The sequence below is a fragment of the Erpetoichthys calabaricus genome, chromosome 3, assembly GCF_900747795.2.
Source record: "Erpetoichthys calabaricus chromosome 3, fErpCal1.3, whole genome shotgun sequence".
NCBI classification, from domain to species: Eukaryota; Metazoa; Chordata; class Cladistia; order Polypteriformes; family Polypteridae; genus Erpetoichthys; species Erpetoichthys calabaricus.
In genome coordinates, this window is record NC_041396.2 from 273,934,705 (window position 1) to 273,947,783 (window position 13,079).

The 13,079-nt window shown below is 36.7% G+C and overlaps 1 protein-coding gene across 2 annotated transcripts in view; it reads left to right on the forward strand.

Annotated features, from left to right (window-relative positions):
• Window positions 1–8,367, forward strand: part of LOC114648959 (C-type lectin domain family 4 member M-like) — a 43,117-nt gene extending 34,750 nt beyond the window's left edge. For both annotated transcript variants that reach the window (XM_028798313.2, XM_028798314.2), the window contains 3 exons: window positions 1,239–1,378; window positions 7,915–8,027; window positions 8,152–8,367. In XM_028798313.2, the coding sequence (XP_028654146.1) occupies window positions 1,239–1,378; window positions 7,915–8,027; window positions 8,152–8,359 (461 nt within the window). In that variant the 3' untranslated portion in view covers window positions 8,360–8,367. The remainder of the gene's footprint in view (window positions 1–1,238; window positions 1,379–7,914; window positions 8,028–8,151) is intronic.
• The last annotated feature ends 4,712 nt before the right edge of the window (window positions 8,368–13,079 follow it).

The following is a 13,079-nucleotide window of genomic DNA, read 5'->3' on the forward strand; positions in this document are numbered from 1 at the left end:
AATTATTCCAAATTTTAGGTGCATGAGAACAGAAAGCTGCCTCACCAGTTCTTTTATGCTTAGATCTAGGAATAACAAGCAAACCAGAATTTGCAGATCTAAGACTGCGTTTTGGTAAATAAGGAAAAAGACGTTCAACAGGTATGGTCAAGATTGTTTAAAGCCTTATGTACAAGTAGAAGTATTTGACAATCAATTCTAAAGGACACTGTCAGCCAATGTAAAGATATTAGCATTGGGGATATATGCTCATATTTTTCCTTTTGGTTAAAATTCTTGCTGCTGCATTGTAGATAAGCTGTAGCTGATTTAAGTTCTTTTTTAAGTACTTCTGATAGGAGAGCTTTTCAGTAATCTAGTTAGGTAAACACAAACACATGTATTCATTTTGCATAAAAATTTCCTGACATTATATGATATATTAATATCCCTAATAAGTTTAAAATTTGCTATTTGCAAATTACACATAGATGGCAATGACCAATTTAGGGTTGCACATCTTAACTTGAAAAGGAACAAAATATAGGAGAGAAGATCTCTAAATCAGTAAGATGAGAGCGTGACTTGCTCTAGGGCTGTTCCTAGCCAGAGGTTAGTGAGGTCACCTTAACTATACCAAGGGGTCCCATTTAAAGGATCATTGGGGTGGTTGCAGGGGCGACTGGCCCAGGGGATGCCATGAGTCCTACTTCTGTTTCAGGAAATGTGTGCCAACCCCCCGCCCCCTAGTTGCAATCAAAAGAATGACAGTTTCAAATGAGGACCCCCCCACTCATTGATTTCATATGCAATCACCAATCGTGGGGGCGCTGATCTTCAAGGAGGCAGTTTTAGTACGCCAACGACTCAGCAATTTCAGTCACAGATCTGAATATGACTCTCTTTGGGATGTGTGCTGTTTAGGGTGCTTGCAACCAATGCTTCCTAGGGACGCCGTGTACCCTTGAGTCAGCCAAAGGTGGCTAACATTATATATGCTTTGTTTTGTACTACTGTAAGCCATTAAAGAAAACAATAGACTATATGAACACACTCAAATGCCTTTCAGCTTTTTAAAACAAGTCTCTTTGGCCACTGTGATACATTGAAAGGTTTTGAGGAGACAATGATGAAAAGCTGTTCCTAGGACAGAACTTCTTCACTGTTTATTAAACAGTTTTGGTAATGTTGATGGAAATTTGAGAGGGAGATTAAGATTTTTGGCTATAAGATTAAGATTTCTTTTTTACTTTTTTCAGATTCCTGTCCAACCAATTTCCAGCATTTTAAAGACAGCTGTTATCATTTTTCAACTGAAACAAAGCAATGGCAAGAGGCTCAGACTTTCTGCTCCACGTTGAAGTCACACCTTCTTGTCATTAATGATGCAAATGAACAAGCAAGTTATTTTCTTTTCTGTATTTAAAGGGCCAAAGATCAATCCATTGTGCTCTGTCTTGTCTATTGAGTTCATCATTTCTGATACAAGTAGTGGGTTATATACTAGTTAATCTGGTATACCAGATGAAATTGTTCCTGCGGTACAGATTTCAAAAAATGTTTTACTGGCCTGGGGCCTGATGTATAATGCCATGCGTAGAACTCACACTATAACATGGCATAAGCACAAAAGCGGGAATGTGCGTACGCACAGAAAAATCCAGATGCAGGAATCTGTACGTACGCAAACTTTCACGTTCTTCCACTACATAAATCCCAATCAGCGTGAAAAGTAACGCACGTGCACGCGCCTTCTGTCCCGCCCCAACTCCTCCCAGAATTTTGCCTCTTTGAATATGCAAATCGATATAAATAGCCTTCTGAGAAAAGACAATGGGAAAAGCACGGGGGAAAATATAAGAATTTCAGCGAATACCAAGTGGAGGCAAAGGAAAAACGTACTATTTGTTGGTTTAAACAGTGGTATAATCAACAAAAGGAAGTTGATCAAGTGTCAGAGTGTCGGAGAAACTCGAAAGATCAAGTTCACAAAGTCGCACAGTGCCCGAAATAAAAAAGAAATCACATATCAAAGTCGTGAAAAGGCAAGTCGTAGCCCACCGTCTGAGTGTCATATGAAAACTTATTAGGGTACAGACAAAAAAATAGGCACATAGTGGGAAAAAAAGCACAAAATGTCAACTTTAATCTCGAAATTTCCACTTTAATCACGTAGTTTATTTTGCCATTAAAGTAGAACATCATAAACTTCATCTTAAAATCGTTTAATTTACTAGTTTCTCAAATCCCATTGTAACTAAAGTAGGAAGTTAAATGCTTTGTTCTGTATTTGATCTTCTTTGTGCTCTGTGTGTGAATCACTACCTGCTTCTTAAACGGGCTTTCTCTTTCTCCGACAGGACACATAATCCATTACATTCGTGATATTACAGCTCTCTGAATAAATAAAATACTGAGATGTATACGTGATATCTTTTTCATGATGATAGGAATGAAAGCATATTATTAAACATGGGAACACGGTGGCGCAGTGCTTGTTCATATCTCACGTAAGAGGCTTGCTGCGCCATGCGCGACCTTCAGTGACATAATTTATCACAGCAGTACTGTCTCTTTCAAACGTACTAACTTCCAATTCCTGTCCTTACTTTTCTTTCTCCAAATACCCAATCGCCACACAATCAGCTATGTAATAGACATGAAGCCATTTGTAAGCTTAGAACGCCGATTCTTCAGAACTTTTAAGGAACATTGAAATATCTTCGTAGTACTTGTTTAATTATTCTATCCGTCTATTTTTCCAGTGTTGCGTCAGCGCAAGAATACAACGCAATGCAGGAACAATCCATGAACTAGCTAGCGCTGCGGCACCATGTCCTCACATGTTTAATTATTAACAATACAGATTATTTAAATGAAGTTAAAGTTTTATCTGTATAATATAATCAACATATTTTGCTGCATTTCATCTTAAAAATGAAAACCGTCATCATATGTAGATACGCGCTTTATAAAGTGGTGCAGGTTGTGCAATATTATAACTGTAGTGCAAGTTTACAGTGAGGTAATTGCACTTATAAGTAAACAGTTCTACAAGGAGCACTTGACGGACCGATTGAGTGCGTTTAGAGTTCTTGGGATGAAACTTTTTCTAAACCGCAAAGTCCGTACTGGGAAGTCTCTAAAGTGTTTTGCCGTGGCTGAGTCAGCGTCTGCTTCATGCTGTATACCGATAATTCTCTTTCCGATCAGCTGCTGCTGTGATTCCCCACTCAGATAGAGTGATGTAAATACTCCAAGTGGTGCTGTGAGAGTAATATGGAAAAAGATGATCTGCTGTGGCAACCCTTAACGGGAGCAGCTGAAAGAAGAAGACGATACAGTGAGAGTTACAACGCTAAAGCAGTTATGGTATTTGGAATACTATGGCTATTCCCTGGACCATTATATTGCTGCAGGTTAATTACAATCAGATGCATTACACTAATAAACAAAATGAGTTAGTTTCAGTGTATTTATAAAGCCGCGTCAGGAATGTGGAGCTAAGAAAGAAAGGGTGACCACACAGGAACAGTAGCACTGCTTTGACGCTGGGTGCCACCAGTCTGCAAAACCGAGCGGAGAAATTGCGTACGCCAAGGTATGAGGTACCGTGGAAATGTGCGTGGCTTTACGCCAAGTTTAGGCTTTATACATCGCGATTTGAGCGTGGAAACGTTCGTACGCAACATTTCTGTGCGTACGCACCGTTTATACATGAGGCCCCTGGTGAGAACAAGTGAAAAATTAACAGATCACAAAACATATAAATCAAATGTGATATGTTTATGTAATAATCTCTTAAATGTGATGTATTTCTCTATATGGTTGCAGGTGAAGTGTAACAAGTAAAGTTACTTCTTTAAAAATATAACCCTTAGTGACCTGCAGTTCAGACTGATTAGTGAGCTGATACTGACACCAATCTCCCACGACTCTGCATTGGATTAAGCGGTTTTGACAATGTGTGACAATATAAGTATGGTAATATGCCAGAAGTTTAAAACAGGGAGAAAGGACAGGAAACTTTCATGTCTGGTTCTGTGTTGGCTTGTCATTGGCATAAATGAGTGAGTGAGAAGGAAGCTTCTCTTTCACTGGTTTAAGCTTCTATCAAATCCTTTGGAGTAGCTGAGTAGTAACAGATAAAATATATGACTTTGTGCATAATTAATCATTACTTCATTTGTCGGTTCTTAACAATACATATTGCCGTCTGAAAAGTATGTACAAATACATTACATTGGAATCTACTGAAGTCATCAAAACTTAAAATTTTACTGTGATATAATTTTTGGCCAAGCTGTCCACTACAATGCATTGGATCCATCTAATTTTGACATCACTTTACATTCTTAGCACTAGAATTACCAAAGCCCATGAAAAAAATGGTAAACCAAGCCCGCCTTAAATCTGTTCGCACCTCTCCATCAGCGTCTTTTGTTTTGTAAATGTGTCAATAGAAACGGCAAAAATCGCTCTCCCAGCTCAAGCCTTGTTTATCTGTTAGTGAGGAGCTGTATAGAGTAAATAATATATCGTTATTTGGAATACATGCATTTCATGTGTGTTCCGTGTCTACAAAGATCTATGTAAGTATAGCATGACAAAAATATTGAACACATACCTAAAAGACAAACTTTTTTTCATGTCTAGTAGTAACGACAACATTTTGACATGAAGTGTATAATGTGGAAAGACTGAAGTCCAAATATCAAATAGGCACTTTCACAAAACATTCAAGTATAACAAAACAAGTGTGCTTTTATTCAAGACCATAACCAAAGAAAAACAAATTGGGTTAGTGTACTTTGCTGTTATGAGTGCTTTGGTAGTACAGCAGGAAGAGCTGCTAACTCATACTTGACAGGTCGTGGGTTCAAGCCTTGCCATGTCACAAAATAAACGTTTTGAGCAGTGAGCTGCCCTTATTGCTACTATTATACAGTAAAAACATACATTTAATTTGATTCTGTAACAGCCGGTGTAAATGTATGGTGCTTGTAAAGGTTAGCATTTATTTTATTCAGTTTTATTCTCTCGGTCGCATTCACGCTCGCCCCGATCTGACACTGCTGTTTTCAAATAAAGACGAGCTATAACAGAGGTGAACTCAGATGACAATGAGGGTACTACATCGGAGAAAGAGAACAGAAGCCCTCCCCGCAAGGAACGGCCACTCACATATAAGAACAACGCAGCTGCACCAGGCGTAAAGGCAAAAGATGGCACCGTTTGGATGCAGCAACAGGTCTGGCATCATCCTGCCAGTTAGTCTGCCCGACACTTGTCTTTCAACAAAACACCATGGCTTACAGAGTGATTTTTACCATTTCTGCGGCGGTGGGGGGATGGGATAGTAGGTTACTTGCTGCTTGCACTTATCGACACAAAATACGCTGATGGAGACGTGCAAATGGATTTAAGGTGGGCTGGATTTATGAGTTTTTTCGTAAGGATTTGGTAATACTAGTGTTAGGCAAAATTCCTACAGATTTTGCTTAGACTCTAAAATCGCTGAAGTAATTGGTGCATATAATCTTCTCTTCATTGTGGCTCAGTGGGAAGCTCATTTTGTTTATGAAAGTGAACTAAAAATCATGTGTGAAAGAGTGCAGGCAGTGTGGTGTAGTGGTTAAGGTACTGCACTTAAAACCATAAGTAGACGCACTCGCTCGCTTGCTCACGCTCTCTTTCTCTTTGTGCTTTTCCTACCTCACAATCTCTCATGTCCAACCACATTCCTCAGTTTCTCTGAGTGCCACACTTTTCTCTGATATCCTAAAGACATAAATGTTAGGTTTCAACATTAGAACAATTGTGATGAGAACAGGTCATTCAGACCAACAAGCTTCACCACTCTGTTCACCTAGATTGTCCGAAGTTCAGTTTTGAAAATCCCTAAGCTCCTCTATTCCATGACCACACCATTAGGTAATTTATAACATGTGTCTATGGTTCTTTCTGTAGAGAAAAACTTTCTAATATTTGTGCAAAATCTGTCCTTAACAGATGTGTTCTTATTGTAGCTCTTATTTTAAAGTAACAACTCAGATCTACATGTCCCCTCTTAGTCTCTGTTATATTAAATTGAAAAGGTTCATTCTCTCCTCGCAGATTATTCCTTTTAGTTTTAGAGGCAGCCTAGTTTCTCTTTTATTGATTTCCCTAGTGCTGCTATGTCTTTTATGTAATATGGAAACCAAAAATGAATTTAGTACTCCGTGTGAGCCTCATTAGTGCCTTATAAAGCTCAAACAAATGTCACATTCTGCAACTTCTGGTCATGGTGTTATGTCAAATTTGACTGAAGTTACTGATTGCATTGCCTGAACATGTGAGTTGAGATGACCAAAAATGGCTACTCACGTCACATTTACTGACTGAGTGCCAGTCTTCCAATACAGTTGTGCTCGCTCCTGTTTGCAACAACCAATAGTGTGCCGCATGATAGAACACATGCTATATGAAGAGTTAACAGCTATGGCAAGTTCAGCCACAATCTTGGCCATTTTTTATTTTTTTCCATTCAAGACATCAGACAGATGAGCTTCTCTTCTTTTTGTGTTTGTGAAGTCCAAAACTCCCACATTTTTTTTCTTGTCTCTGCATTATCTATATTGAGCATTCATTGGTTTCCAGCTCTCATGCACACAGAGCCACCCCTACAACTAAAGACAAAATCAGACTTGTTTGATCTATTCAAGCAAGTCGTAGACTGGTTGGAGTGAGTTGTTAGTTAGCATGCCACATTAGACAACTGCCATAATGGGAGTGAACCACAGGCTGCCTCCAACTCACTAAAATTGTCAAAATGAAAGTTATCACTGAATAAGCCTGCTACTTGTGCAATAGACCCCATTTCCACCACACTTACCAAATCTTGCTTTAATGTCATAATCCCGACTGCTACAACAATAAATTCACCACTTGATGCTGGCTCTGTGCCAGCTACTTTGAACATCATTTCTGTAACCCTAACGTTAAAAAAGTATTGTCTTGATACTTACAATCTGAACAATTTTTAGTCAATCTCTATTTACTTTTTTTGTCTAAAGTTCTTGAGCATGTGATGGGCTGCCAACTCATTGGTTACTTACATTGTAATAAGCTAATGTAACCTTTAAAGTCTGATTACAGGGCACATCACAACTCTGCTTTGAGTACCTTATGGTGACCACTGGGAACACTCTTGAGATATCCCCAAAAACAGAATGTCTCATAGACACCACAAAAGTACAGCAACATGGCTAAAACAAAATATATATGGTCAACACTCTGCACACTTCAAAAAGAAATATACATAACATGTAAATCCCTTAAATAAAACCTATATGTCAATGAGCAATAATATTCAAACTTGTTGCTAGATGCCACAAAACTAGACTATTAATAGCGAATGGTAACATTGATAGATACGTTAGGTTCATAGGGTCACTATTGCCACATACTGTATATAGAATGCAGTGAAATTCTAACATGTTAATAAACATGCAACACATCCTCATCCCCTGTTACTGTGATCAGTGAGTATTAACACTTTACCGCAAAAATTGTTTCTTAATTAACTGTCTTCCTTCTCTGGAAATATTATGCTGCCTGGAAGTTAGAATTTCAGAATAACAGAACCAGAAACATATAAACATATAAATATTAAACAGGAACACTAAAAACTCTTAGCTTGCAGAATCTCAATAAAAATGTAAATAAACAACAAACCTCTCAATACACTGGAATATCTAAAAAGAAATAAAACCTCTGACTTGAATAAAAATAAAAATCAGTCACAGTGGAGCATTATAAAAGTGCTAATGAAGGAGGTCAGGATTAAAAATGAGCTTTGACATTAAATCTATAAAGTCATGATATAATATTTTAATTGAATATTTCTGAATAAAAACAGATCACATGGAAAGTTTCTGTGGTGTTTTTCAGAATTATGTCAAAACAACTGCCAAAGGAGAAGTATTTTGGATTGGACTACATGATAGTGTGAATGAAGGAGCTTTTCAGTGGGTGGATGGCACAGACTTTACAAATGTAGACAAGTGAGTGTTTCAGTATTTTTTCCAATTTGTACCTGGAAGCTGTCATGCTGTCAGTGCTTTAATGTGCTTTATATTAACGAAAACAGAATCTTAAGTAATGCATCTATATCCATAATTCATGTAGGTTCTGGGATGAGAATCAACCGGACAATTGGAAAGACGGTGAAGATTGTATTAACATTAGCTCTTCTGGTAAATGGAATGATAACATATGTACATCAAAGTTAAAATTCATTTGTGAGATGAAAAAAAAGAGCCTTGATGACTGGATTCAGGAGCAAATGGAGGCAATCAACTTAAAAAGGCACAGCAAACTTACAAGACAGCAATGAAACCAAAGTGAAGGAGAAAAAAATTAGCTGTCTTACATTTTTAACCTTTGCCAAGTTATTATGAATAATAATCAGTTCAACCAAAGGTGAAAAAACATTCATCAAGATAAATGTATATACTGTACAGGTATTCAAAAATATATCAAATAAATTCCAGAAACTGGTAAAAACAAGCAATAGTTGTTTTTTCGGCTTGTTTTCTTTGATGTCTTCTTGTTTGGTTGGATCTCCCAAGATGGACATACCCTGTATTCTGAGCTGACTTTTTTTCTTCCCCAGTTAGTGGAAAATATGTACTGTCTTACTATTAACTTTATTGTTATTGAACAAGAAGCCATTACTGTATCTGCAACTGGCAATATTGAATTTTTCTTCTCTGAATGGGCAATTTCTTTTTTATTTTCCATTTGTATTTTATTATTGCCTTGGACAACAGTTTGCATACATTTTACTATATTACCAGCAAGAATTTCTGTTTTCCCCATTTTTTGGCAGTTGTGTTTAGTCAATTTAAAATTCATGAGCTTCAGAATCCTTCAGTTCCTTATGTTCTTCCAATTACAGCATGACATGAATGCAGAATTCTGACACAGTGGCCTGAATGTGGGTGACAAGCAGATCTTTGTGAATGGTAGTATTGTTTTCCCACTGTGTATGTATGTGTATGCAATACTGGTGTATTTAATAAGCTATGATGGCTATGCTGAGGCACCTTCTATAATTATTTCCCATGTGTATTATTTTCACTACCTGATCTGTGCAACATAGAGATGAACATAACATGTTTAGTTCAACAGTGAAGACACAATATACAATAAATCTATGCAGAATAATGAAGCATTTTCACAATTGTCTCCTTATGGTCAGCTAATGTACCTCTGAAATGAAAATGTTGTGATTTTTTTTTAATACTAATCTGGTAGTAGCCTAGTGTGAGGTGGAATACGCTTACAGTGCGCATGCATTAAAGCTCTGCACATGCACAACACAAACCAGGCAGGGAGCGCAGATCAAGTAATAACAACCCCATCCTTCACTGGCTGATACAGCCCTGTGTGTTATGTTGGCCTTGCAAAGCATCCTGGAGGACTGGGAAAAAAGTTTGTCTAAGCCGGCCGCACGGCGAATTTTCAGGGAAACATTTGTCAAACAAGGTCACTGGTGAATCCAGCAAATTTGTTGCAAAAAACACTTTTGTTACTTTTGCTGATTGGTAGGTCTACTATTCATCCATAAGACAGATGAGTGACTCATTTATTCTGTTGAATGTTAAATTTCACTAACATATCCACTTCACCATTGGAGTTTATACTTAAAATTTGAAAACAATTGCACAAGTCAAGATATAGCAGCAACACAAGACCAGACCTGTTTGTTACTGTTGAGGGGCTGACAATCTTAAATTGCTATAAAAGAACATATACATGTATATGTTGAAATACATCATATCAACTGGAAAACCTCTTCTGTTAGTATCGTTTGGCACAGTTTCTATTATTCTTCAATCTTCCGTTTTAAGCTTTCACTATCTTTCTGCACTTTATTATTATTATTATTATTATTATTATTATTATTACCACACTTCTTTAAACTTCACCTGTTTGTTATCTGGTACAAATCTTATAATCGATATTTAACCCACTTCCTATTGTCCAAATGACTTAAAATTTTGCACACTTACTCACTTCAATACATAAATCAATAATCAGTTTTACTAATTGATCAATTAATCCATGTCAATTAAGAAATGAAATTTTCATATGAAGAATAGTTAAAGATTTCACCAATAGATGGAGCTAGTAACAGATAGAAATATTAAAGAAAGTGTTAAAATATTGATTACAAAATTATACTAAAACAAACCCAAGACTAAAAAGTTGAAAATAATATATATATATAAAATACTTTTTAAAAACCACACTTATATTAAGTTAAAAAGAGTACTAAAAAGTAAAAAATAAGTCTCTCATACATCACTCGTAAAATAAAAGCGTGGGCGCTTTTCATCAATCAACATTCAAAAAACACTTCATAAAATCTTAGCAAAAGTGCCCACCTTTTATTTTTATATATATATATATATATATATATTTTTTTTTTTTTTTTTCTTTTACCTACACCTCAGGTTCTGCAGTCCTCTTCTGCCTTAAACTGAGACTCAATCTTTAAAGAAGTGAAGAATTGCTCCAAACATTTGAATCACCAGTTTATTTAGTTTATTTAATTTTTTCTTAAGTATTTCTCAACTGGCTGCATGACTTTTCCTAGCCAGAAATGGAGGATCATCCTGCTATTTCCACAAAAATAAATACTCAAATGAGCACCTACATCGAGATTTTCTCACCTTTTTTATCTGCCTGCATTGTACTTTTTCTGTCAAAAACAAAAAAGTCATACTGTTAACTATGATATAAACGTTACCACTACAGAAGTCCAGGTATACATCGGTGCTTTTGTAATTTCTCATTGTCTCACCATCCATGGCAAAGAATAACGTAAAGTAATGTATGCTCCCTATTCAACACAAGCAGGCACTTGAATAAGCTGTCCTCCCATTCCCACACTGTGAGCAGTTACTCTTAATAAGCAAAACTGTAACCTCATACTGGCCACATATTTACAACTGTGTTGTTTCGTGTGGGGAACTCTGAGACATCAAAGGTTGTGCATATGGTGGATATCAGAACACTAAAAGACATTCATTAATAGAATTCTGTGAATTCTCTACAAGTGAATACAATTAAAACAGAACTGTGTCTTGTCCAATTCAGCTGAAAGGTTGTGATTTCTTTATTTCTTCTCCCTTGGTTTTGGTCCTTGATAAACTTTGCTACATTCACAGTCTCAAGCCTCAAAGTCATGCTCACCTGAGTTTTAACACTAGAATTACCAGAGCCTACGAGAAAACTCATAAATCCGGCCCACCTTATATCCGTTCGCACCTCTCTGTCAGCGTCTTTTGTCCTGTAAATGTGCTGATTAAGACAAGCAGCAAGCAGCCAGCTATTCCATCCCCCCACTGTCGCAGAAAGTTCACAAAGTTCTCCCAGCTCATGCCTTGTTTGATTATCTGGGAGTGAGTGAACTGCTGGAGTTTTAGAGTGGAAATAATAGATTGTTATTTGGAACACGACACGCTGCATTGACATCGTGCACCAGAAGGCATGAGCTTATTCAATGCAGCAGGAACACTCAATAAAACTGAATAAAAAAAATAAAGTGACGGTGAGATACGAAGAAGGCAGATTCACCAGCGTTTGTGTGTCAGCTTTGATCCCTCCAGATCAGAGAATGTCCAGTTCCATTGCCTCAAAACACTACTCACATCTCCAGTTACTCCCAGTTTCAAATAAAAACTAACAGCGTCAGATCCCTGGGGCGGTGTATGTATGGTGATCGTGACTGATAGAATAAAAGTGAAAAAAAGGTAACTTTTACAAGTACAGTACTATAAATGCACACGGTCTGTTACAGACGCAAACCAAATGTATGTGTGTACTGTATAATATTAACAATATGAGCAACTCACTACTGTAAACAGCAAATACAGGAGACAGTCAGGATCAAACCGGGGACTCTTGATTATAAGTCAGCAAATTTTACCGCTACACCACGGAAGCTGTTGTAGTGTCCTTGAACCTTTTGTGAAAGTGTTTATTTGATCTTTGGACTTCAGGCTTCACACATTCTATAGTTTATGCCTACATTTTGTAACATTTATTACTAAAATATGAAAAAGTTTCTGTTTTAACAATGTGTTTACACAGATTACTGTTGAAACGGAACCACACGTGAAATGCATGTGTTCCAAATAACGATCTATTATTTCCACTCTAAAACTCCAGCAGTTCACTCACTCCCAGATAATCAAACAAGGCATGAGCTGGGTGAACTTTGTGAACTTTCTGCGACGATGGGGGGATGGAATAACTGGCTGCTTGCTGCTTGTCTTAATCGGCACATTTACAAGACAAAAGATGCTGACGGAGAGGTGCGAATGGATTTAAGGTGGGCCGGATGTACGCGTTTTCTCGTAGGCTCTGGTAATTCTAGTGTTAAAACACACATCTGGACATCTTTTTATCAAGAGTCTGATCATTCCTGTGTAGATTATGATTTATTTGTTATTATTTTACCATTATATTGACAATATTCATGTATTTACTTTTTTATGGCTAACATCATTTTATGTGTTTATTTTGCATGAGTGTTGTCATTTTGGATATTCGGGTTCCTGGAACATTGCATGTTTGTGGACATATTCCTAAGATCAGCAATAATGTCTTTTAATTGAACCTAATTATTCCTTAATATAGTGATTCAAAAGCTGATGGTGTAAAGGTATCGTTGGTATAAAGAGTTTAAGAGTTATGTGCATTTCAGCTAATAAAATCACTACAACAAACAATTGTTCTGCAATCTCCTAAAAATTGCCAAATGGCCACAAGATCTGGGCATTCAGCCAGGAAAGTTATTATTTTTAAACTGTGGTTAGTTCTTCCTTTCTAATTGCTGACTTATTCAAAAGGTTGCATTTAAAATTGCTTACGCTTAGTATTGCAACTTATTATATATTAGTATGTAAAAATTAGTACCACAGCTCAATAATCTTAAACTGAATGAATTCCAATAAGCATGATTAATAGGTTTAATTTATTTTAATTTATAATCTCTAACTAAAATTAAATTCATAATCAAATACACTTTCTTGCTTGGTTCA